The 26,986-nt window shown below is 42.9% G+C and overlaps 1 protein-coding gene across 1 annotated transcript in view; it reads right to left on the reverse strand.

Moving 5' to 3' along the window:
* Positions 1-26,986, reverse strand: part of LOC307234379 (CUB and sushi domain-containing protein 3-like) — a gene marked incomplete at both ends in the record, with an annotated part of 277,445 nt that overhangs the window by 128,745 nt on the left and 121,714 nt on the right. The window contains 14 exons of the mRNA XM_080006075.1: positions 5,821-5,937; positions 8,511-8,705; positions 9,122-9,309; positions 10,993-11,131; positions 12,479-12,670; positions 13,002-13,204; positions 14,624-14,750; positions 16,186-16,377; positions 18,169-18,325; positions 19,635-19,804; positions 21,283-21,471; positions 22,462-22,677; positions 23,001-23,117; positions 24,982-25,170. Of these exons, the coding sequence (XP_079862201.1) occupies positions 5,821-5,937; positions 8,511-8,705; positions 9,122-9,309; positions 10,993-11,131; positions 12,479-12,670; positions 13,002-13,204; positions 14,624-14,750; positions 16,186-16,377; positions 18,169-18,325; positions 19,635-19,804; positions 21,283-21,471; positions 22,462-22,677; positions 23,001-23,117; positions 24,982-25,170 (2,391 nt within the window). The remainder of the gene's footprint in view (positions 1-5,820; positions 5,938-8,510; positions 8,706-9,121; positions 9,310-10,992; positions 11,132-12,478; positions 12,671-13,001; positions 13,205-14,623; positions 14,751-16,185; positions 16,378-18,168; positions 18,326-19,634; positions 19,805-21,282; positions 21,472-22,461; positions 22,678-23,000; positions 23,118-24,981; positions 25,171-26,986) is intronic.

Here is a 26,986-nt window from a genome sequence, read left to right on the forward strand (position 1 = left end):
ATTCCAACTGTTATTTATTCTAATTCTAATTTCTCTGTTGGGGATAGGGTGGAGACCAAATGTAGGTGTAAAACTATGTTCAAATCTATATTTATTGTGAAGAAAGCCAGTGACAGTGAAGTGATATACAAAATGATAATGGTGGACTTAAAAAAACAATAACTTTATACCATAAAAGACAAAAATATAGAAACTCCCGAACCAGGTAATGCTGCATCAAACTGCACCAAGAATAAATTGGTTCACCCCTAAAACCATCAAATATTTATTAAGTGGGACACACAATGAACCCCTTTGGGCTAAATACTGTACAAGCCTTGGCTAAATGCAAAATCAAGTGTGGGTATGGGGCTTTTCTACACTGATAATTGTGTGAATTTTTGTGTGCACGTGACGCCCGAGGGCTTTGCCGCCTCCAAATATTTGTCGCTACCTTTTCTTCTTTTTCTGTTAGCAAATCGCAAAGCCTATTTTAAGTAAAAAATAAATAAATAAAAGAGTGATAAATGAAAAATACAACTCTATACTCGACAGTGAACTCGGTCTAAACAAGAGAGAGAGTGAAATCCTGTGGGGCAGCACATCGCTGCGTGTTCACAAGCAGAGCCCAAGGCCAAAGTTGGCTGCCGCCGATAATTCATCCCTAAAATGAAATGCGTGCGGCATATTCTTTGAAATGTATGACTACAACCATTATTTCTGACAGAATAATTAAACATTTAAGGGCGAGGGGGATGCACAAGGTACCTTAATGCCATCTGAGTGATGCGAAAATAAAATAGTAGGCTACCAACCAGCCCTCGACTACCACAGAGAAATGGGGGGGGGTTACCGATTATACATTTAAGTATGAAGAAGAATGGACACCAATGCCAAACATACATTGTCTGGAAGGCTAATTAAAGCGCTCCATTGATAGTAATTCTGTGAATTTGTGCAAACTTTCCTGGAAATTTTACATTAAAAATATGTGCTGTGCCTTGTATCTATGCATTGTAACAACCTTCAATGCTTCGGTAAACTGTGTACCGCTATAACACAACCAAATTTATTCATCAATGTGTCAATCTGTGCATTGAGTGAGGAAGAGCTGGAAGGAGGGATGTGGGATGGAAGTGGATTTTCTTGGTTAACTTGGTTTATTTGTATATTGATCAACTTATGTTAATATTCAGCTTGGAGTTAAAGTTTATTGGTCAATACTACACTTAAGGTTAACGTGGACCAAAAGGAAAAACAGTGTTTGAATATGTGACACATAATTGTTTTTCAATTACTACCATTTTTTTCTTTGTTCATATGAGAGCATAGAAATTAATAATTGATGATAGTAATTCATAATATGCCAATCTTTCTTCAAATCATTCTTATTTATTTATATATTGCACATTGTATGTATACTGCTGTGCTTACTGTCCTAAAATGTGCAGAGTGGGATATTGTGTTAGGTCTTTAAGGGATGAAGGAGGAGGAAATCGACAACACTCTTTGCTCCGTTTCAGTTTCCGTGAAGTTTCCATGCCTTGATGAAACCTCTAGAATTTGTTCAGCAGTATAGATGGGGGCATTTAAACAACAGGAAACAATTGAAACATCAGGAGGGAACAGTGTTTGCACCACAGGGTGTAACTGGTGTTGTAAAATGGCCTCAAAGTCCTTGGTTAGCTTGGCTATTACAGCCGAGAAATTATTGGATCCATTGATTCCCACAAGAGGGCTGCGTCATGCCATAGAGGTCAACAGTGCGTTTCCAGAAGTAAAAACCCCATTTATATTCTGAATCGAGGATTTTTATTAATAGCCATAATGTGGTAACCATCCAAGGTAGACTTACCACGAGCTACAGTATGAGATTGTGAAACGATGGTACTGTATGTGCTCCTGTAGAAGCCACAAGTCTGTATGGTATCAACCTTGTTTTAAGATAAATATGTCTTATTCCCAATGTCATGGAGAAGTACTACGCTGCCCACAAACCTAAAGTGTAACAGCGATGTCTCTGGTTGGTGGAGCTCGCTGTTACCATGGAAATGTTTACAGCATCAGTCGGCAGTGACATCACAACATCAACGATACCACTGAACTCTACGATCGTTTACGTTACGTTTACCACATAGCAATGCAGCACTACAGTATATATTGACAAGGGTTAAATTCAAGAGAAGCATGCCTAACTATCGATAGGTTGGAAGTCGTTGGAAAGGTATCATACATAATGGCTTATGGAATGAGTCGTTTCTTCACTCTTAAAATAATTATATACACAGTCTTGTACCTTTCCCTTTTTTTCTGTTTTCCAATTTTTTTTTTGCTCCAAATCAAATGTTAAGTGGTCATGATTCATTTCGTAGTTGGTTGGCTTGGTTCCATGCTTAAAACTCTTTCTATAAGGATTTTCTGAAATGTCAATGGGGTGACTCAATGGGAAATTCACTTCCGGAAACGGAGTAGTTCAAAAAGTATGGTGAAAGATGACTTGCATCATATTTCAACTTTTAAAACAGACATTTTCAATTGCCGGTTTTGTGCTCCGCATACCAGGTTGTGTGTCCTGGGTACAACCGGTTTCTGAATGGCCCGACCATAACTTCCAGCTCTCAAAAGCTCACAAGGTGTGGGTTTTGTTGAGACCGAGGAGCAGATTCATGTCTATGGTCATTTTTGAGACTGTAATTCAGTTGCATTTATCCAATATTCTAAGTGTCAATGTGACTGCTGAGTCCCTTCACTGATGCAGTTTGTCCATGTTTGGCAGATGCTGTCATGAGTTTTGAGACAGTTGCCCTTGACAGGTTCGGTTCATGTTGCTGCGGAAACTTGTATATCAAAGGGCTAATTGTTAGACTTGTCTAGCTGACACATACTACAAATTGTCAATGAACCTCAAATGACTCACGCTTACAGCTGTATTTTTGATTGAATTGTTTAAAATGGAAATTCCTATTTCATGTGGTGTTTCTGTTATTGTATTCACTCATTGTATGCATTACATAATTAAGTGATTGAAAAAAAAAAAAAAGAAAAGAATAAAAACTTACCAGGAAACTTTACAATGCACTCTTCACTCAGAGTTAATGCTGCGTCTCACTCGCCTCTAATTGGACAATCAATCAACGCATCAATGGTATCCTATATACTGTATGTATGAGTAAAGCAAAGCTTCATTTGTCCTGAATGTATTGAATTCACTTCTGACACCATTTAATTTTCTGAATAGCATCGGCCTGTGCCTGTGAAGCGCTCTCAATGACTTGGCTCTCTCTTTCAAATTTTCATAGGTTGCTCTTCTCCCCTGCAGCTATGCATCGGTAGCAGGACACATCCATTTGTGTAATGCAGTCAGCCCTCAGGTACAAATCCCTCTGGTCCCCGGGCCCTAAATTGTGAGATGATATTTCCCACTGACCTTTACCTGCCAGTTCGAGCAGCTTGACACAATGTCTCAAAGGCTTATGGACGACCATGGGTCACGCAAGGGACAGACTTAGACACTCGCCTGATACTCCTCCCTGGGTTTATAAATTTCAATTACCTGTATGGCGGACACTGAAATGTGATTTCTACTATCGCATCACCCCCATAGGTTGGACTCGGCTGCCAAGTCCAGACAGGGGAAAAAGGAACAAAAAAAATAAAAAATGAAAAATCTAAAAACAACTCCCTCCTCCCGCTTTCTTATCTGGAGATTAAAATAAAGCACTGAACTGTTTTATTTTTTCCTATCTAGATATGACTAATGAGCTAAGGCCAAATAACAACGGTTGCCGTAAAAAAAACGAACAATTATTCTACCATTGTCATGGCATTTAATGTATTGTGATACAAGTGATGAATGGCTGGGGTACAGAAAAAGTCTCAGGGAGAAGATAATATTGGTTTTGTCCACTGAGCATTAATCAAATAGCACTGCTGATTGCACCAAGCGCTGAGTAAGTGAAGGTAAAGGTTAAAATTGAATCTTTTGGCCCCTTTATGGATCGGTGAGGTGCATGGTTTAAGAAGACAGAAGGAATATACTTACTATACTTCCATTTTTTTTCCCACCCATTCCAGTAAAATGCATTTAAATGTCACGGGGAGACAAAGGAATTTACCTGTGAATTGAGCAGCATTCACTTATGACTGAGACAAGAGTGTCACCAATATGTGACTCATGGATGTATATACACAGGAATAAACTGAGCAAACATGTTTTTGCCCGCTCAGACCATCTCCTGCAGGGACCTTCCTCTCTATTAACCACGCCGTGGAACATTTCTCTTGTCAATACAATCAACTGTTTTTGTTGCACTGATGCTGTCCTTTTCAGGCATCTTACTGTAAGCGTAACCCCGCCGTTTCTCAGGTCTTGTTTCCAATGGCGTACCATCAATCGCGTACGTGCCGGCCCAGTCTGCTGTCAGTAAACACTCGGTATTTAGAAGTTGAAAAAGCAATTTCATTGACGGGACAAAAGCCCGGTCAGCAATAGTGAATGGGCACGCGATGACCTTAGTTGTAGAATATATTGAGTAGCTCCTGACTTGGCTCTCCGCCAGTTCAATTGTCAGATAAACACAGTCGGTATACAGCGCATACTAATTCAACATCAGACAAGCATGGAAACTTGAGGATGACTGTAACCTTGAAATGTACAAATTTTGAACCGCATTCTATGGCGTTCCAGTGCTGCAGGGGAATTGAATTATGCAAGTTTGTTTTAGTGAAATGCCATCAGCTATGAAAAGCTTTCTTTTTGAGTGAGCCTCCATTTCTCAGAAGAACAAAAAAACTGATGTTCCATCCACCTCATTAAGTGAAACCACAAAGCAAATAAACAAATCTGAAAAAACAAAGAAAATAAAAAAAGAAACTCACTCCCCCATATTTCTCCTGTCTTGCTTCATATTCCACCACATATCTCCTAGGGGTGGCTGTACAAGATATACACCGATCAGCCACAACATTAAAACCAGTGACAGGTGAAGTGAATAACATTGATCATCTCGTTCCAGTGGGACCGGTCAAGGGGTGGGATATATGAGGCAGCAAGTGAACAGTCAGTTCTTGAAGTTGATGTGTTGGAAGCAGGAAAAATGGGCAAACGTAAGGATCTGAGTGATTTGACAAGGGGCAAATTGTGACGACTAGACGACTGGGTCAGGGCATCTCCAAAACGACAGGTATTGTGGGGTGTTCCCAGTATGCAGTGGTTAGTACCTACCAGAAGTGATCCAAGGAAGGACAAGCATTGAACTGGCAGCAGGGTCATGGGCACCCATGGGCTCATTAGTGCGTGTGGGGAGTGAAGTCTAGCTCGTCTGGTCCGATCCCACAGAAGAGCTACTGCAGCACAAATTGCTGAAAAAGTTAATGCTGCTATAATAGAAAGGTATCAGAACACACAGTGCATCACAGCTTGCTGCGTATGGGGCTGGGTAGACGCAGACCGGTCAGAATACCCTGTCCATCGCCGAAAGCGCCTACAATGGGCACGTGAGCGTCAGAACTGGACCATGGAGCAATGGAAGAAGGTGGCTCTGATGAATCACTTTTTCTTCTACATCATGTGGATGGCCGGAGTTAGGGTCAGATCTGATCAAGCATCTGTGGAATGTGCTGGAACGGGACTACTAACAGGACTTAAAGGATCCACTGCTAATATGCCAGATACCATAGGACACCTTTAGAGACCTTGTGGAGTCCATGCCTCGACGATCAGAGCTGTTTTGGCGGCACGAGGGGGACCTACACAATATTAATGTCAATGTTGTGGCTGAGCAAATGGAACTTATGGAACATTCTCTGCAACATTGTCAAAAGAACGTTTAAAACGCTTACCGAAGTCACCGGGGACGAAGATGTCGTAGATGCAACTCTGGCCGTTGGTGTAATTATGTGGGTAGTTTGGGGAGAGCACCGTACCCTCCGATCCCGTAGAGTGGCCTCCGCAGGGAGCTGTTGGTGCAGGAGGGCGAGCAAAGACACATTACCATATTGAGAGAAAAAGGAGGGAACTAAGCATATCAGCAAATCCACCGACACAACTTGCGCAGGTAAGCAGTTGAACCTTGGAAAATGAAATAAAAATTATAAAAACTTTTGAACCCCTAACTGCTGTCAAACATCACTAGACTAACACCACAAGACTGACCCCCCCCCACACACACACACACACTCCCAAGAAACCAGGAACAGTATTGTGAGCCTTCACACAAATTGAAAACACCTTTGAGTGCCAAAGCACACAATTATAAGCAACCTGCTATTGGAACAAGCCCATAATAACAATGTGTGGTATGGTGGGAATAGCATCAACAATTAGAAACAATGATGTCAGGAATGATATGTGAGCATCAACACTTGGAAACAAAACAGCCTGACGAGTATGAAATTGTCTTCAACATCCAACAACAGAATTTCACTTTTTGCACACGCCCGATATTTGCATTCTTGCAAGGTAAGGTGGACCCCGCCACCAACAATGGAAATGGAATATAGAAGAACATATGCAACACGTGGCTGTTTTTTTTTACATATATATAAATTGCCAGCTAAAAAAATGATCAAATATGGGATTATTTTTAACCCAATAATCTTACGGATTACCAATTTAACTATGGCTGCCATGATTAAATCATTTAACAATAATAAATAATAATAATCTCTCTCTCTCTTCTCTTTTGATGTGACTCATTTGACATGTTGCCATGATAGGTTGGGTCTTTGCCTCGATATACACAGTAGTAGCTTTTTACACATCATCTGCACTTGATACTAGAAAAAAAAATAAACACACTAGATGTCCCTTTATCTCCAGGCTCTTATTCCCAAAACTTTTCCCTGTACCGCCACTAAAGAGCGTTGACACTATTTCGGTCGGCTGCTGGGTTCATTAATATCGAGTCGCACTCCGTCCCGCACCTGCGAGCTATCCCAGCATTCCATCTTAAGCTGCTAATGATGCAGCTAATTTGCGGAGAGGCCCCCCCTAATGCCGTCGCCTCAGACCTCACGGACCCAGCCAGCAGGTGGGGAGCCGCCACTTTTAACAAGCACACTCTCATTTGTCGCAGGAAAGCCGCCGCCAGCTGCCGCCGGGCCCCCATGTGGCCCAACAGAATGCACATGTCACCGGTGTTCCTCTGGAGCCACACAAGGGGAAGGCAACGGCGGCGTGTGAGTGGAGGGCTTCGACGTGAAGGGATGTATCAGCAATTAATCCCGGTTTCCTTGTTTGAGGGGAGCGGAGGCGTATAATTGAGAATATGCAATGATGGGCAGGCGGGGAGAATTCAATTCAAACTGCTCCATCAAGCAGAATGGTGACAGTAGTGCAGGGGGAGCGAGAGGGAAGGTGGGGACGCCATGTTCAAGAGGCAGTGCCAAGCAACATGGGCCCAGGTGATTGCAGCCCTAACCACAGGTCGGAGCCATTGTTCAAATGAGCCTAAACATTGGACAGCAGTGCCATTCTGAAAAGCCATCATTAAATTGGTATTACTGTGAACAATTTCATACATATATTCAACTCGTAAATCCCTTGAGTGAAACGTCTGACTGGTTGACAACTTGATTGACTCCTGTCCCGCTGTTCACATTGGACGGAGAAACAGGAGATTAGTGGACATTCTTACTGAACCGTTCGACACAGAACTGTTGTGCATCCGCAAAACAAACAATTACAGCATTGCCTAGGACGTGCAAATTGGGTGCATGTTTTGCTGTTGCGTTCTTTTTTTTTTTTTTGGCAAATATGCAAGTTGAAAATAAATTTCCGAGCAGAGTCATATGCCAAAATTCGGTTTGCCTTAGGCATTACACACACACATACACTTATTCTCCCTACAAATAAGTCGACCTATGACAAGTGAATTGCGTGAACAAACAACTAACAAGAGAGTGGTGTGTCCGCATTGATCAGCTACGATCGGGTAAGCAACAGGGAAATACTGGATCTGTAAAACAGGAACAAAATGTAGAGAAAAACTAGCAGTAAATTATTGGGGAAATCAAGTTAGGATGAGATTAATGTAGTCAATTAAAACACAAAATATGCAAAACTGGGCGTTGGATAACGAACACGGATAAAAGACTAAAAACCCTGATGGTAAAGGTGTGTTTCGTGGGTAGATTTAAAAGATAATACTTTCCAAAGCCGAGGAGCCCTGGCGGCAGAAGCCCGGTCACCTTTAGTCTTTAACTGGGACAGAGGAGACTTCAGGAGCCTCCTGCCGAGGGCATCAGGCTGCACACAGGCAACTCAGAAAGAAAGAGGGATGCTACAACGGGGGGGATGTGCTCCCGCATCAGGAAGACACCGGAGCTTCTGTTCTCATTCTGGTTCAGCCAGATAAAATGGCATCACTGAAATTTCATACGAATGTGATTTCTGTAATGTTTCCTGGAGTGTGAACAAGCCATTTTAGCGTGGTTGTCAACAATCAAGGCTTGGGTCAGATGGAACTCCTCAGTTGCCGGAGGAACTCAGGAGTCCCATTTGTCAAACTTCCAAGAGTGTTGCCACTCACCTTGGCAGCTGGGTTTGGCCCGATCCCACTCAGGCCTCCTGCTGTTTCCCATAATGCACGTCAGAGTGGAGTAGCCCTGCAGCAGGTAGCCGGCCTCGCAATGGAAGGTCACCATGGATCCCAGCTTGTAGTCTGTCCCCATTCTGGTGCCGTTCATTACATTCCCGGGATCAAAACATGCCTCCCGCAGTTTTGCTGCCAGCCAGGACGACAAAGCAATTAGAGTGACAATTGTCCAAGAAGCGTGAACTTCTAATGAGCAGGTATTATGTAAAAAGTTGGATGAGATATGAGAGGTTGTTTGATCATATATAGCCTGTTCTTTAAAAAGTAATCTACATCACTGTTGGTGGAAAATCATAATGGCCGTGGATGAAACCGAGGCTATTCTCACATCTGGCATGGACATCAGAGGAAAAAAGCTACGTTGCATACTTCAAAAAGCAAACGTGCCAATTTATTTCTATACATATCCAACAAAATCCCACACTGCCGTAAGATCGAAAAGTAAACACTCTTTTTTTTTTCATCCCCCATTCATGCATATACATTATATTATTTTCGGTGGAAAACGCGGCCTGAATCTCCCTCCACACAGGCCTCAAGAGTACCTTTATATTCCAAATGAAAGCCGGTGTAGCTCACAGAGCCGTCACTGCGGAACGCCAAGTACATATAGTTGGAAGTGCTCTCGACTTTCTCCGGAAGTTTGCTGTCCTGAAAACTGCCAATCAGATGAGTGTTGCTGTCTGGCCCGTCGTAGATGTAGAGGAAGTCGTAGTTGGGCTCGATGCTGAAGCTGTGGTGAGCAGACGGACAAGAGAGGCAGACAAAATAAATAAAACTGTTATTATTTTAACTAACTTTAATGAGCAGATTGCACCGATTGTGTGAGAGATGGAGAATGCATTGTTTTGGGGTTATTTATAACTGAGAGCGTGCAGGACGATGCTTGAACTGTGTCGTGCCAGGCAATTTGCTTTGCATCTCCAGACAAAGAGATTAAAAAAAAAAAAGATATCTCCCCAAGAGGTGAAAGGAGATTAAATTGTTGTGACACTGTGGTGCCACAAAATCTTCCCAGATGGCAACGGCAATGCGGTGTGAAAAGATCGTTTCATATTGTTGCGCAGTATATCAAATCAAACGCCGCAGTGTGGGAGAGAAAAGAGAGTGTCAGAGAGAGAGAGAGAGAGAGAGAGAGAGAGAGAGAGAGAGAGAGAGAGAGAGAGAGAAAGAGAGAGGACCATTTGTTTTTAAAGTAATGAGAATCATTTATGACAAAAATGTAAATTGCTCGGATATGATTACATTTGAGTTGGAACAAGGCAACTCCAATTTAGAATCATAATGCAGTCCTTTCATTTTGCGTTCCCAATAGGAAAAACAGTGTTGTGCCAATTCTATTAGATGTTTGTTTTGAAGGACAGACTGGGAAAAAAAATAAAAAATAATAATTAATTAAATACATTTAAAAAACACGCTTCACGCTTTGACCTTCACTTCGTGAGCGGTAAAGCGAGGGGTCCGGGGCCAGAGCAATTGCACCTGGGCTCCCGCTCCGCTTCTCCACGGGCCGACTAGGGAATGAATATTCATCAATACAGAGCGGGGGAATGGGGGTGCACCATTTTAAAAATGCACTCAAGCCCATCCGCGAATGAGCCCAGCCGGTCTCTGCAGTCAGACATTCCACCTGAAATGAATACTGTAGGGTAGAGATGCGTATCTCAGAGAGAGAAAATAAAAGAGAGCCCGATCGCAGGCACTTCACAATTCTGCTGCCGATATACTTTTTTTTTTCCTTCACTCTCAATCTAACTCCACCATATTTCAGTGGGCAGGAGCAGGGGTGCCTATCTACCTAGAAGTAGAAGCGTTACCGCTTTCTCCACCCCCTATCGCACCACGCACCTGGACACATGCTTGCAGCGCCCTGCTTAACACACGTCAACAACTCTGCTCCACACTCTGACGCTATGGCGCCAGAGAGTGAAACCAATTCCACGGCACCCAGCAGCGTCGAAGTGTATCGACTTGGAAATGAGAGTTCAACACTGTTTCAGCTGGGCAAGACACACAACCTGGCTTCTGGTAAAAACCTATTTGTTTGAGGTTTTGTTACTCAAAAGGGTCAACACTGGTTTTGTATCTAGTACGGTTATATCTTACATTGTACATCTCAATAAGTGCCAGTTTCTTGTATGTGGCCGACCTTTGTGGTGGAGCCACCAATGATGGAAACAGCATATATACAAACATAATGCAAATACACAAACAGAATGCAGAAACTTTGAATAGCTGTTTCTTATAGTGTACAGTTAAGTGGCAGCTAAAAAAACAAGTACTTTTCAACAAAGTGATCTCATGGGTGACGACTTTAAATAAAAAACAGCTACAGCATATCCAAGGTCATTTGAGTCATGTTTTCATATAAATAAATTACTTTATGACATACCAACGAGAATGTAACGTGCTTTACCTAATGAACGCCAACGAGATGACGTAATCCGAATGGACAGCGATGAGCCAGTCACAGTCTTTGCTGTGTGGGTAGGGGTGCGGGTAGTTTGGGGACAGGATGAACCCCGAAGATCCGGTAACATTCCCCCCACACGGAGCTTGAATCAATAGAGATATGGAAAAGATAGACGTGGATTGAAACGGGGCCACGCACAGCGATCACACAGACACAAAAATTGGCTTGGGTGGTCGCCAGCTCGTGTGGTCTAGCTCAATTCATTTCGGCAAAGATTAAGCACTCGCAGGTCATGTAGTCTATGACAAGATCGGTGAGTCGTGCAACTGGTGACGTGCTCCGTTACTGCTTGTATGATTTAATGACTGCTTGATCTAGTGTTACATTAGTGATTGAGCTATTTAAATAATAATTGCTGCCATAATGCCTTGGCGCTACATGAACTTCATCACTATTTACTGTACCTCAGTAGACCAGTTGAAGTACAACCAGCATAAGCAAATGATTAAAAAATTTGCCTTAAGTAATTGCAAATGTCTAAATGTTCGCCGCCGGGTCAAAATACTTGCAAATTCTGATACGCAATCTGTGCTTTACGGGCTAGAAAAGATGTATAGCTATAATTAGTGATACATTACCTGACCAAATCTACCAAAAAATCTTTCCAGAAGTCCTTGAAAGTGCTTTAAGTGTCACAGGAATAGTATACTGGCCCCTACAGTTCACCATCAGAGGAGAACTTAGGAGTCCAGTAAATGCAGTAGACTTGTGTGAACTGCTGCAACAATGCAACAAGGTTTTTAAACCACATTAGTTTGCTTTGATTTTGGTATTTATTGCTCATTCGAGTAAATGTAATTTCTTATTGAAGCATATTTGATGTGAGCTCGCTACACACACAATATGCAAATATCACACCTAAGATCTTCAAGCGACATCGACAAACTGTGAGCAAAAAAATTAAGAAACAATAGCGGGTTGATACAACCCTTTAACCTATTTTAATTAAAAGTCATAGATGCTAAAATATTTAATACATTACCATTTAAATACCTTAAAAGCTGCCTGACCTTATATAAACAGACGTCCAGAATGTAGAGAAACTAAAGGCGCTGGCAATAACTTACCTTGAGTTTCTTTACCTCTCTTGTATGACAAAATGAAGTGTGACATTTAAAGCACTACAGCAATACCTTACGAGTCCTTGAATGGACAGTGCTGGCAGCGCCTCAAACATATTCTAGTGTCGTCTGTTTGCCCTGGACATATCTGTACAATGAAGATAGGGATGTTCTCTGCTGCATTGAATTAATAGAAAGACTCTCTCTCTCTCTCTTACCATCTCAGCAATTTCACACCCGCCAGTTAATGCTTAATGCCTCTCCCTCGCTCTCTCTCTCTTGCTCTCTCTCTCTCTCTCTCTCTCTCTGCCTCCCTGCCATCGCAGCCACCAACCCTCTTCCCCTGTCCCTCTCTCCTGCTCTCTCACCGATGCAGCTCGGCGGACTGGGCTGCCAGTAGTATCTATTTTCCACTTGGATGCAGGTGATTCTGCTCTCTCCCTGCAATTCGTAGCCCGGATCACACGAGAAGGTCACCGAGTCGCCAGGCTCGCGCCCTTCCCCGTTGCGGCTGCCGTTCATGGGCATGCCTGGATCTCTGCAAGCTGTTGCAAGGGAGCCTGAAGGGCACGAACACACACACACACACACACAAAAAGAGTGAGCACGAGCCGAACGTTTAAGACTCTCATACACAATGGATTTCGTATCGTGTGGCAGACAGCTGTCAGGCTCAGGCTCTAGCTCAAACACAGTTATTAAAAAGAAGAGATTACAGGCTGATTACAGCAGGTAACAACTCTGATGGTTTTTCAATGCCTGCCTACAGTGAGAGGGCTTGGAAATGTAAAACCCCTCTAGACTTAACAGTGAACTGATTTGACGAGGTTATGAAACTAGCGAGAAATAGAAAAAAGGAATTTTATTTTTCTGCGTCTTATTAATACTCACTGGAGAAGTCAATAGCGAAGCCAGACTTGGTGATATAGAAGTCGGTCTCAAATTGGATGGTGACCAAGTTGAGGGTGGAATGGATTCTGTCGGGCAGCAGCGAACCGCTCACTTCCTTCAGGGACATCTCGTTCTCGGGGGGTCCGTCCCACACCTTCAGGATGTCGTGGGACGCCTCCGTGTCGAACGCCAGGAACTGGAGACTGTGTGGGGTGGTTGATTTTATTGAGCTCAACATTGGCAAATTCCACATAAGGCTGTTTTCGTTGGTCAAGTTATAAATTTGGTTAACTGGAGAACAGGAAATATGATCAAATAATTAAATTCACCCAATTATCAATTATCATTCCCTATTCGCATTATGCAGAAGGGAAACACTTTTTAATAGCTAATCGAAACAGGAAGTTTGGTTTCAGTTGGGCAGTTTAGTTTTTATTTTAATTAATTCCAAGCCAAACAATGTGAAACAGGAGACCTTTTCTCATTTGAGCCTCAGTTATTCAAAGTTCCTTTTCCACTTTAGTCTGAAGCAAAAGTTCACTGTGGTTTTACGGATCACACTTTGAGTAAATGGCGCAGAACACTCATGTTTGTTTCTGAGAGAGTTTGAATAAACCTCTTGGGTTGCTGTAGAAGAGTTCGTGTATGTTGATTTGCGTTTCAGTTGACCAAGGATTTCAAGACAGTCGTCCCATGGGGGTTCGGATGAATGAGTGCTACGGTACCTTCTCGAGGTGGCTGTATGCAAATCTTTCGACAGGCAATTTGAGACTTACTTCATGAAAATCATACAATATTTGCAAGCGCCAAGCCCAAATGGGTTTAACGTCTCGTCAGTAATAGGGGCTCTGCAAAGGAGAAGATGTGCCCATACAGTATGTCAGGAAAATCCCCCCGGGGGCCATCACTGTCTCCAAAGTCGCTCTCCCATTCATTGTTAATAGGGTGGCTTCGGGGGCTGTTCGTCTTCATGACGTGTAGCTTTGGAAAAGTTCTTTCTTCATCTTAGAAATCTTTACTTAACCGTACAACATCACAAGAAAACCAATTTTAAGGTATGTTTTTATCTCTTTTTTTGTTCCAAATTATTTCAAGTCATGTAGAGTAAGGATGTTTCCAGTGCAGTTCAGTCATATTCAAATCAATTCCTCTCGGTTCAATCTAGGTCACCCCCTTCTTGTGAGAAAACCAGCAGAGTGAGAGACAAAATGTCAATCATAACTCTTTTCATGCCATCATGCCAAATTCACTCCATACATACAATCCATGTATACTATACACTTGTTAGCAATTAGAGGTTTTAATCACAACACGTATTATGTAACTGACATTTATGGACTGTTTATTTTTATCAATGGCGCGCAGCCGGAATAATTGTTATGCTGTAGAATTGTGTCCAATATATTCACGGAAGGGCAGAATAATATGTCTGTGCACTGATTATAAGGTGAGGGTATGTCTGAAAAACTCAGAGCATGAAAAACAGTTATATTTCGATTTGATTTAGAAAATATAAAAAAACATAGTCTTGCACATTTAATGGTGAAGATTTCACACACAAGAATGTTGTGTAACTGCTAATGCTGTAACAATGTACAATACGGTCATAACAATGACATTACCTGACAATGTTGCCAGAGTTCACCTCGATGGTCCAGGTGCATCTCAGATTGTTGTCATAAGGGAATGGATATCCAGGGGACAGGATACGGCCAGTGGATTGATCCTTAAAACTGCCACCACACTCCGCTGAGCACCCACGCGTGGGCACACAGACAGACAGACAGACAGACAGACACAACAAGTAAATAATGCCCTTGAAAACCCCCATTGAGAAGAAAAAGAGAACTGTGCATGTATACAGACACTCGTGCGTGAAAATGTCAGAAGCCACATAGTGATGAGCATACATAGATACTCCATAGAGAAATCATGCATTCTAAGCCCAGAGTCTAAAAAAACCCCAAACAACAGCACTAATGAGCAAAACACCTGCTGAAAAAAGCCTTTTTCCCCTCTGCCGTGGTAAAAGAACTGCGACAAGGACTTCCTGCCTAGCCGGAGATACTTAGGAATGCAAAACTGATTGCGTCTCCAAGCCTACCTCCTAATGGGGCCATTAATTACCTTTAAAAAGACTGTGTCAACTGAATAGATAGGCCGGTCCTTGCACTGTGGGAAGGATGCCGCTACAAGTGTTAATGACTGAGGCAATATGTTATCATCCAATCTACGTCGGCTCTCCGTCTCTCCTCTGGTTATTGTCTGGCTATCTATATTATAGAACAAATGACAATTAATGGGAAAAGTGTATTCGATGTCCAGAGCACGTTATAATTAGTATCATAACTGCAGACGAATGTAAGAGTCCTTAGTAGAGGTCTGGAGACTTGGGCCTGGAGAAATACCTACAAAGCCCCCAGTTAGAATTTGGCTAGGATACCAGCTATTAATGACCAATCCATGTTGAAGGAATAAGCATCTCTTTTTTTTTTATCTAATCATACTGACCATAGCGAAATGTGAGTTAAGAATGTTTCATTGCAAAAAAGGCGGAAAGGTAACGGGACACAATGACATTTAAAGCGTGATTCTGAACACGTCCTGAATTTGTAAATTATATTTTACCCTAATCCATCACCTCACAACACCTTCCAGACTCCAGCAACGTGCAGGTAATAGCTTTATCATTTCCCCCCACCGCCCTCACGGCGTGCCCTGAATATTGAAGTGCAGGCTAAAAACTGTACAACATGTCCAACCTTCCGCCTAAAGTCTCCTTTGAACAATCTCTGAATCATGCATTTAACAGTCATTGTCAAAAACCTGTCAAAATTTCAGAAATATGTGAACGGGAGAGATTTGGGTGAAAAGCTGTGCGCGATTAGCAACAGTAACAAAAGTAAAAATAATTGTCCGCCGAACCGCTTCTCAGAGGCCTTCTTAGTTAGGCCTCAAAACAAGGGCATTTTGCCGTCGCGAAACAAAAATTACAGCCACAGCATAAAACATCGGTAGTTGCTTTAGTTCTCCGACAGTCCAATTAAGTGGAAATCGTGTAAATGAAATCCTCTGGATTATCACCACGCATAGAAATGGTGACAGACACACACAGAGCAAAGGAGAGAGGCAGAGACAGAAAGAGAGAGATTAAGGTGTAAAGACAAGGGGTGGAGGGGGTTACCTATGCATGAAGGAAGGTGGTGGTCCCAAGCGCGTCTGTCCCCCGTCATGCACTTGAGCGTCCCGCTGCCGTGGAGCGTGTAACCTTGGTCGCAGCCATACGTGACGGTGCTACCGGAGAAGTGGCCCTGGTCGGTCACTTTGAAGCCGAACTGCGGAATGCCGGGCTCGTCGCAGTGCGAGAGCTCAAAACCTGGATGACGAGGAGATGATGGTTGAAGACCACGCACAGACAAAAAAACACATACAAAAGTGATAAACAGGATTTTTAAGCCACTAAAGGCTACGTTTTCCAAAGAATGGCATATTCCCATTGATCTGCATAGTAAATGCTTCTTGATTGATTCGGGGCTTCAGGAACTCATTTCCGTTTGAGTGCTGAAGAGGGTCGCGTTTTAAAGTCCCATTATATTATATGGTGGTAAACAAAAGTCTTTCTGGAGACGGAGCCAGGCCCAATTAGGGTCTCTCCTGCAATTAAAAATGCAATTGAGCATTGGACATTTGCTGGAGTTGAGAAACGGCAGAGACAACGAAACATAAAGTGAGATGAGGTAAACAGGCCGAAAAACAAGAGGGCGGTTTAACTTGACTCAACTTGATCTTGACCGTGGCCTTTGTCTCTGTTTGAGCGCCCCCATCCCAGCCCCGCCACCTCCGCTCAAGGCGGTAAATGTACGAGGTCTGCTCTGCGGCAGAGGTGAAAGCATATTAACCCGCCGGCCGTGATTCATCTCTTCTCCTGCCGGCGGCGAGGCCTCTTCGCCCGTGCCAGATGTTATTGCAGTATTACGTGTGTAAATCTCTACCTGCTATCGCTCACATTTACCAAAAATACCTGCTGTTTCAGTGATGGGTTCCTGAAAACATGATGAGATTTTACATTCGCAGAAGATGATTACTTCCTTGTACTTTTTACTTGCCCTCCTCTGCTTTTTGCACAACAGTCAGTTCTCCAGTAGAAACGGGCAAATTTTGGCCTCGTAATTTGTGCTAGTTGCCATCTCTCTGTTCGACTTGAAAAGAGAGGAAATGTAATTATGCAATACTTAATTACATGTATGCACTATCACTTCAAAGACAGCTTGTAATTATACTGACTGCCCGCACACTGTCGCCGATGGCGCTTCATTATGTTGTTGAAAAGGACTCGACCATTTACTGATGCAGGCCCTCAACGTACCTGCGCTGTTAGTAATTCAGAGTCACCCAATGGATGTGGAATCGGATGAGAAAATGTCCTTCAACGGATGCATCTCTTTGTAACAGGAACATAGACCTTTGAGACCTAGACCCCATGAAGAGACCTAAACTCATTTTTAGAGATTATCCATGAAGTAACTGGGAAATAGCAATCATCCTACTCAAAACAACGCTTTTGAGTAACCCTTTATCATGAACTAAGCTAATGCACGACTTCAGAAAGCCAGGGCGAGCCAAACACACACACACACACACACACACACACACACACACACACACAAAAGAAAAAAGCTGGTGAATAGATGAATAAAACACAATCACATGCATTAAAAAAAAACCAAAAAAAACACCTTAAAATGGACCGTGGAATGCACTTCCATGAAGCCAATTCTTTTTTTCTTGGCCCACAGTAGCTTACGACCACACAATAGACCATGAGCAGATCAATTAGGGAACAAACAAAGGCATCTATCAGACGGCCACTTAGTGCAGGACACAAACTTTTAATGCACTCACACACTTGGTTTCTTTTATATTCATACACCAGAATCACTTGGAGAGATACACACCGACTTCAATCTCTGCAAACTAAACCACTATAATCCATTTGTTTAAACAAGCCAGGGCGAGGGCAGGATTTGACCGGAATTTCAATATGGCACAGGAATAAAAACAATAAGCAGTGATAGGGATGGAGATGGAGATGGAGATAGAGAGAGAGCGGGAAAAACCGACAAAAGAGGACACAAAAGAGAAGGACACTACAGTAAATGTTGCGTACTGTAATAGGCGAGCCTGAAGCCGGCGGCGGTCGCCTCCTGGTCTGAGTAGAACTCCAGCCATAGCTGGTTGGAGGTACTGGTGAGGGACAGGTCTTGCATAGAGGTCCCCGTGTAGGTGCCGAGTAATGGCGCCGCGCTGTCCTTGCCGTCATACACCTGTTCAGAGACGGACACCATACAGTACGTTACATCATTTAGCAGAAGCTTTTGTCCAAAGCCACCTACAATCAGAACAATTTATAATCTTCATATTTAGAGCTTTTACTTCAAAAAAAGTATGAATAACTGATCAGGCTTTGATTGAGTATTCACATGAATATTGGTTCCCGTAACAATTATGTTCAAATTAGGCACTATCTCTATTATTTGATTGGATATCATATGTATGATGTGACTTGCTGAAGTCGACTTTTACTATCTTACCCCATGTACTCTTCCAAGACCCGAACACCCCTTTGAATGTTTAAAAGTAAAGTAGATTGAACTGTAGAATACTCAAATACACTATGGGATACATGGTTTACTAAAGGGGTCAATAAAAATAATAAGTTAAGGCATAAATCACGCCAGAAATGAGAGGGTTATGGGTTTCGTCTGTCCTTACAAATGCCCTAATTGACTTCAATCGGACGTTTAGTCGGACGAAGCGTTTACTGAAATAATCCAGTCATACCTTGCTAATTCTTCACTGGATTTCTCTTTTACACTTCTCTATTACCCTACGAATATGAAACGCTGTGGGTGAACTTCATGCTGCAAAGAACGCAAATCCTTCTTTTTAGTTCTCTTCCGTCTTGGAGTGTAATTGTACTCTACAGATTGCCGCACTCTCATCATTAACGAGCCATATTTTTAAAAATTGTTGTTTGATTTGCACAAGTGACACCTTGTTTTGAAACTCTGATTCTTCACTTTCAATTGATGTGGAAAAATAAACAAGTCAAAGGGTAGCAAAAGTCCGGGTTTCGGAGACTACTTCAAGTGCCCGAGTGCCCAAAGCAGGACTCGTCGACACTCCAGACACACACTAACTTCTGTAAGTCCAACTGACGAAAGGGATTTTCTCAGCCTCTGAGACTTTCAATATAACTCAATTAGTCACATGCAAATAATGGTTTCATTTGTTAAGGGGATATTTGCTCCAGTTGTGGGACTGTGGACGAGACACATTTGTATTACATCCACAGCACCCACCAAGAGGGCTCAACAGCCGCCCATAGAAAGTGGTGTATTACATTTGACATTTGCCTTGTCTTCCCTGTGGTGCGGTTCTGTAATCCAGCTGCTGGGCCGCATGTGAAACGGCAAACAAAATTCCCTCCATTTCTCTTCCATTCTCTCCCACGTTAATTGTCATGGCCTGTGGCCTCGCTCTCTCTCTAATTTGAAGATTGTGATGCGAGTCAAACATAAAGAATTTGCCAAAAGGTCCACATTTATGTGTTCCTGTATACGTTTTTTTTACCTTGAGGATGTCGCCCTGAGCCAGGTTGAAGGTGCTGCCGGTGATGTTAATGCCCTTTCCCGTTTGGACCTGGATGCTGTAAACGCACTCGTGGCTGTTGTCGTAACTCATCGGGTAGTTGGGTGACAGGAGGACTCCCACGTTGTTGGACACAGCTGATCCGCATTCGGCTGCGATTTAAAAAAAAAGAAAAAAAAAAAGAGAGACAATCAAACACACAACACAAGAACAAGAGCAAGCACATCAAAATCTGCAATCGCGGGAGGGTGGGGGTGGGGGGGTAAAACGAATAGACTTTCTATTAGTGGAGCATCATAATGGAACTAAAGTGATAAAGGTAATTTAAATTGCTTATTTGGTTGATAAGAATTATGTATTCATCCAAGTGTTACTTCCTTTTATTGCTTTAGTATCATAATAATCATTATCAACTGGCACTGATGCATCGCAAAACACACTGAGCACAAGATTATCCCCTCCGCGTAAAATCATTACAGGTTTTATTTTGAAGATTCAGCCTTGAGGCTTTTCTGTTTTATGGCACAATGCTGGGAAGGATCTCTCTCCTAAGTGTGCTGTTGTTAAACCACAAAGTCACAGGCAAATTATGTATGCACTTAAAATAAAAGGGACATTTAGATGATTCGCACTGTGCTTTTGCCTGCATTTTTAATGCCAGACGCGGCACATCTCCAATTTTCCCCTGAAACATTGAGCATGCATACTCTCAAACTAATTAACTACCCACGAGCCTTTGCAAGTTTTGAAATCATTTTGCCATTTGCCTACAATCCCTATTGTCTTGTAATATTCATGATAATTCAGTAACACATTTTCACCACATCACCAAAGGCATGTGGTTGGACCGGGAGCGAGTGCATGTATAATATGGCCTTTCTTCATGGGGTCTAGTAGCACTGTACAATACACATCAGGCGCCGTGAGGCCATGGGATGATTTTTGGAGTGTGTAATGAAATCAAGTTTCTGAAGAAATGCACCTTCCAGCATCTGAGCGATACATCTTGCTGAAGAAAAACATAAAAGCATAAAAAACAACACATCTTGGTTGTTTTAAGTTCTGTTATATTAGAAACTATTTTTGACACATAACCATCAATCACCTCCGTCAAATTCGCCTGAATCTGGGTAAGATGGACAGAAAGCGAATTTCCCCAAAAGAGTAGAATGTCCTTTTAAGTGAAAACATTGAGATCTCCTCAGCAGGGTTGCAACAAAGCATCTTAAGTGTGAGAAACATAAGTGAGAAATAATGTCCCCTGATCCTAAAGTCATTGAACAATAAGGCCTACAGAATTGGCCAGCTAATACAGAGACATGGCTTGAGAGTCAACGGACTACTGAACTCTGTACTCCCACATTCTACCGTACTGTAAGTCAAACTCACACTTCCTGGTAAGAGTAATCAATCCGTTCTCATGCTGGCTTAACTATTACAGTCAAAATGTCTAATGTTTGACATTGATAACATGCACATAACATGCACATCAGCACATACCTTCGTCTGAACAAAGATCAGACATAAACTAAGGCGTCAGAGAAACTCAAGACTTATTGACTGTGTGAATCCTGCAACATATCATACAAAGACCAAAGGAAAACGGTATAAAAAGCTGCTGACCACGTACCCACACACCTTGGAAGAGGGGCGCTCCACATGCGCCGGCCACCTCCCAAGCACACAATCTCCTTAGCCCCTTGCAGTCGGTAGCCTGTGTTGCAGAAGAATGCTAGCGAGTCACCAATTCCAAACCTGGCGCCCGTGTGCCAGCCAAACTGTGGGGTCCCAGGGTCCTCACAAGGCTCCAGATCGTACTCTGGAAATACACAAGACAAACACACAGAGTCACTTGGACTGAAGAGCTGCTAAATCATATATGATATTGCATCGCATTCCTTCTTATTGCGATATAACAACAAAATGAGTGCTTGTTGATGTAATTAAAATATCGAGAAGGGAAACTAAGGTCTGATTCAACTCTAATATGAGTGACAAAAACAGCCTAACAAAATGCTGGCACTTTGGGGATGTGACCAAATTTCATCACGGCTCATGAAGGTTAAAAATGCTAATGGTAATCGGTCCAATCTATAGACGCTAATTGCAGAGCACACAAGGACACTTAGACAGCCCTCTCCGTCAGATAGATCATCATGAATATTCATGGCTGCGCAAGTTATGCTTTGCTTCATTGAACAGGAGGCAAACATTTAGCCAGACTGCACAGGAAGCAGATTCTCACACTTCTAAATTGGGTTTTTTTTCCCTCCAACATTAACCTTCTTTCTTGTAGCTCTCTCTCTCTCTCTCCTTCCCTCTCTCATATGCGCTCTCTCTGTCCACCACTATCGCCATCTGTCTCATCTCCCTTGTTGATGTTGCCTGTGTCTCCCTCCCCGGCCTCCCCTCTTAAGTCCTAGGGATATCCACCTTTAATGCATGCTTTGATGCTCATCCTGTGTAACAGACAGCATCTACCTTGTTGACCTCTTTGGCTCTTAATTATCCTCCTTGGATCAGCATGGCCCCCGAGGTGCTGCCTACCTTAAGCTCGCTCCTCCGCTGACAAATCGCCCCTTACATGTTACTTTAGACGTGCTTTAGAGGGGCTTCGTCTTCTGATCTCTTGATCGAACCCAACAACCCCCGCCCTCATTTTATCTTTGTATCTCGGGCTCCCTGTCTGACACACACGCACACACACACACTTTGTTTTCCCTATCCTTGCTTTTACCATCTCCAACCTCCTCCTCCTTTGATCCATCTCCCCCACACCACCACCTCAACCCCCTTTGCTCATTCCCACCTGAGAAAGAAATGTTGAAACCCTGCAGCGATATGGAGAAGTCGGAGATGAAGCGCAGCTGAGCCTTGAAGTTGCCGTAGAGGCCGGCGTTGACCGTCGTCGGCCGCTCAGACCCGGTGAGCCGGGCCAGCGGCTGGGCAAAGCTGCCGTTCTCCGTGATCAGCAGGTAGTCGTGGTGGTCCTCCAGGTGGAAGGAGTGGAAGGTGAACTGGACGCCTTTTGAGGAGCGAGAAGAAGCTCTTTCATGAATGACGGCCGAACAGACAAACTAAGGTTTCGTTTGACACAAAATGATTTAATAAATGGGAAAATGGAAAGCTAAATGCTTCAGTCAAACTATGCAACAAAGAGATGAATGAAAATCCTACGTCATTAACTGTACTGTTAACTCTAATTAAACTGCTGATATTAGATAACTATTAAAATGAGCAATTAAATAGCAGAGCTATCAATTACAATCAACCATTCCTCCGTTGAGCCTGTAATATCTTAGCAACGGCAAAAGGTGAATACATGAGCCGCTTCCTCTCCATCCCTACCTTTTCCGTGGCTGACCTCTACTGTCCAGGTACAGTTAAGGGAGCTGGGGTACAGCTCGGGGAAGCCGGGTGACAGGATGATCCCGCCGGGCCCTCGGATGTCACCGCCGCACGACGCTAAGTGGAGAGCACGACAAACAGATTTAGAACCCGTTCTGTAATATTGTGGCGTGTGAGAATGATGATATACAGTGCTCACCGCTTATGACCAAAAATGAATACGAGCTCAAACGATAGTAAGAGAGGAAGACCGAACAATAAAGGCCTTGTCGCTCACGCAAAATAACCGACTGACATAATTGAAGTGATGAAATGAAACACCTCTAAATATTGTTTAAAATAACTAAAAACATGTTTCCCCCTCATATTTATCACACGTGCTTCTTACTGTGGTTAGGAAGGTAATAATAATGTCGAAGGTTGGCCAAGGTAAAAATGCAAATACTGTCCTTTATTGAAATTACACTTCAGTGTGTTGACTGTTGACATATAATTGACTGTCAGGGAGCTCCTTATCTCATCACAGGAAGTTAATGAGATAAAGCTCCATCCTCATTGGCTGTCTGGGGTGTGGGGGGGGGGCGGCGTCAGAGGGTTAATGCCAGATCCGCCTGAAGGTTAACTTGTCTAATTGGGTATTGTTCAAACCCACCAACCATTTTTTAATACCATCATTGTGTTTCGCCAAGAAGGTCATCTCACATAAAGGGCTCGGGTTTGTAAATAAAGCATTCATAAAATGGGACTCCATTTTGGGCACACATTGCCCTGAGGGTGGCAAGAGATTATGAGCCAATTGGATGGTTCGTTCCCCAACCCCCAAAAAACCACCCGTTGACAAATATTAGAAGAACAACTCTTTTTACAAGTACACATTTTCAAAATAACGAATGTTGAGGAAGATCAGCGTGATGCCAGAGGCTTGGCAGCTGTATCCCCCCCCCCCCCCCCCCCCTACCACACACACACACACACACCTCCTTCTTCTACCCTTCTACCCAAGGGCCCTAAAGCTAGCACAACACATCAAGGCCTCCTGAATCCTTACCCACCAACAAAATTATATCAAATGTTTTATTGATGAGCCAAAATTACATAAAGTCATTAAAAGTGGATGAGCACACTTGGCGGAGGAACTACTTCAGGGTGCCGCCTGGGCAGAGGGCCAAGGCATTTGGTGTCTGTCTGCTGTACACCTAGGCACGAGTCGCTCCAAGATCCACGCCGAAACCAACCGCCGGGAGCAGGCTGAGGCGCACAACGCCGAGTTATATGCTTGTGCGCGTCCCAGCGCTTTCAGCCTTCACACACCCCTGTTTGTACTGCTCCTAAACAGCGCGTGACCGAGGGACATTATGTTAAAAAACGTTAAAAACATTTTTTTTTTACACTTTTGAATAAACAGTAATAGTTCTGAGTGTGGGGATCTGGGGATTGATTCTCTTGAAGTCGTTCCTGTTGGAAGTGAAATATGGTAAATTTTTGGGGAAGGACAGAGACAGTCATTTATTTGCTAGATTACAAAAGACTAGGATGAGTTGATGTCCACAAACTCACCTGCTGTCGGATTGGCCAACATGCACCGCAAGCTCTTGCCAAGTAGGGCAACTTGGTTCTAGAGCAAGCTTATTTCTTCCTTTCTTTTTACATTTAGAGATAAACGTTGGACTCATCTAGCTCATCTAGAGTCCATGGAATTGGCTGTTTCAAAGCTTCAATTACCTTTGACAATATCTACGAAAGTCTTAACCTCACCTGAGCCTGAATGAACTCCAACTAATTAGGCAAATTCTTTGATTAACATTTATCTACATCAAGACTGTTGTCGTCGAGGAAAGTTGTAATGTGCGAGGGATGAGGAACAAGAAGTGTGTGGATTAATGTGCCAGGGCCTGTTTGATGATGTTTTTTTTTGTCTTTTCTTTGTTTTTTTGTTTGGTTTTTTTTAAACCAGGAACAGGTCAAGTGCTCCTGTACACACCATCGCAGGTGGGCAGCGAGTGGCTCCAGAAGTGGTTCCCCTCGCAGACCAGCGGCTCTTCATGGCTCAGCCTGTAGCCGGGGTCACACTGAAAGGACACCGTGGCGCTGATGGACAGGTCCCGGCCGAGCCGTACCCCGTTCACCGGGATACCGGGGTCCATGCAGGAGTAGGTGTCCAACGTCACCACTACAAAATAAATAAAGGAAAAATCTGCATAAAAAAATCCATACAAAGTGCTTCTACCAAGTGCTTCTTGCCCATTGAATGGCTTTTGCCTTGGAATATAAAAATAAAACCATACAACTGTGAGGATGGAAAATGGGCTCAGAGTGCTAAAATATATTATTATTATTATTATATATTAAAGTATATTATATATAAAAGTATTATTATTAAAATATACTTAATACTTACAATGTACTTGTACTTAATATACAGTAACCTTGTTAAACTGCACAGTTTTGATAACTACCATTAGAACATAATACAGACAGCCCACAGTGACCATGAAGTCATGGTTATGCTGATAAAAATAATTGTGTAAATAATATATCAACAAATGTAGCAATATAATGGTAAGTTAATAAAGGGGAAAGGAGCCTTTTAACCTTTTACATTCATTAATGTAAATATGCAAACTATATCCGTGAAGTATGATAACACTGTATGTTCGTGTTCAACTATTTCAAAACAATCGCAAAGGTCAATCCTTGCTTATTAAAAATAAATCATAAATGTTGACCATGCAGGATATTTTTTGTCATACAATATTTGTCGAAAAGTAAGGGGGCTGAAATTCTCCGGAAGCAGGAGATTTAGTTTGACTTTCCCCTTCGACTGATTTCCAACCGCCGCATACGCAGAAAGTGGGAGAGGAAAAAAATGACATGGCACTTGAGACAATGGCGCAGATGTGAGTTTTATAATTAGAGACATTCAATTGTTTAGAGAAGCAGTCGGACTCCCATGATGTGTGACAGGATGAATTCTCGGCAGCCTTAGAGCGGTCTGCTTTTTGTGTATTTAAAAACATACATCTTTTCGTTACTCCTCTATCAAATAAAGCATATTAACCCATGAGAGAGTCACACGGAATCCTCCTCGCAGTAAGAGGAGGAAAGTAGAGGGAAATATTGTTATCGGCAGAATACTTCAAGGCAGAATTGAGAGTACGACCCGGGCAAAACGCTTCCTTGTCGCCTTTCTGCCAATGAGTCCGTCCACCAATTCGGGTGAGCAGCAATGATTTATGTTAATCTCCTGCTTTGGCTCCGTGAGGCCAGTGCTCCAGCGCAGCCTCCACTCCCATTCAAGGCGGTAATGCAACGGCAAGCTGCTCCAGGATTTCCCTGACTATATCGTCATCATAAAAAGGGTATTTCCTCTTTATTTTAGTCTCATGTTCCAAAAAGCGTGCAATTTGTTTGCCAAATGATGCAGAGGGTTTAAAATAAACCTCCTGACTTTGCGGTACGGCAGTTTCAGGGCATGGACTGACAACCGGTAGGCCTATGTAAACCATTATCTGTAAAGCATTTGATGTTGTAAGCTCCAAGTCGGACTGCTTCTCATTTTCTGAGCAGCAGGACAAATTAATGGTCATCTTGAGCCACAAACGCGCCAAAACGGACTAATGTGCAGCATGGAGATATTTTGCAGCCAACGTGTAAGTGGTAAAAACAAAAGCGTCTGGGAATTATGCTTTGAAATACAGTTAAATTGGCAGGAAAGCGGTACGAACATGACACAGCAGATGCACACTGACCGGCTGGCAAACCGATTTGATTAACTACGTGCACTTCATTTCACTCTGCAATCATTTCTAAAATGCTGTCATTACAAACTGATCCCCTTCAGTTGTCAGATCGCGTAGGCAAGCAGCGTCCTTTTAGAAAACATGGACGGAGGTTAAGGTGAATCTTGACTGCATGTCGTTAAATATTGTCACTGCGGGCAGTGTTTTTTGTTATTGCATCATTTTCCGCATCATTGACTGTTTCTA

The sequence above is a fragment of the Zeus faber genome, assembly GCF_960531495.2.
Source record: "Zeus faber genome assembly, chromosome: 8".
Classification (NCBI taxonomy): domain Eukaryota; kingdom Metazoa; phylum Chordata; class Actinopteri; order Zeiformes; family Zeidae; genus Zeus; species Zeus faber.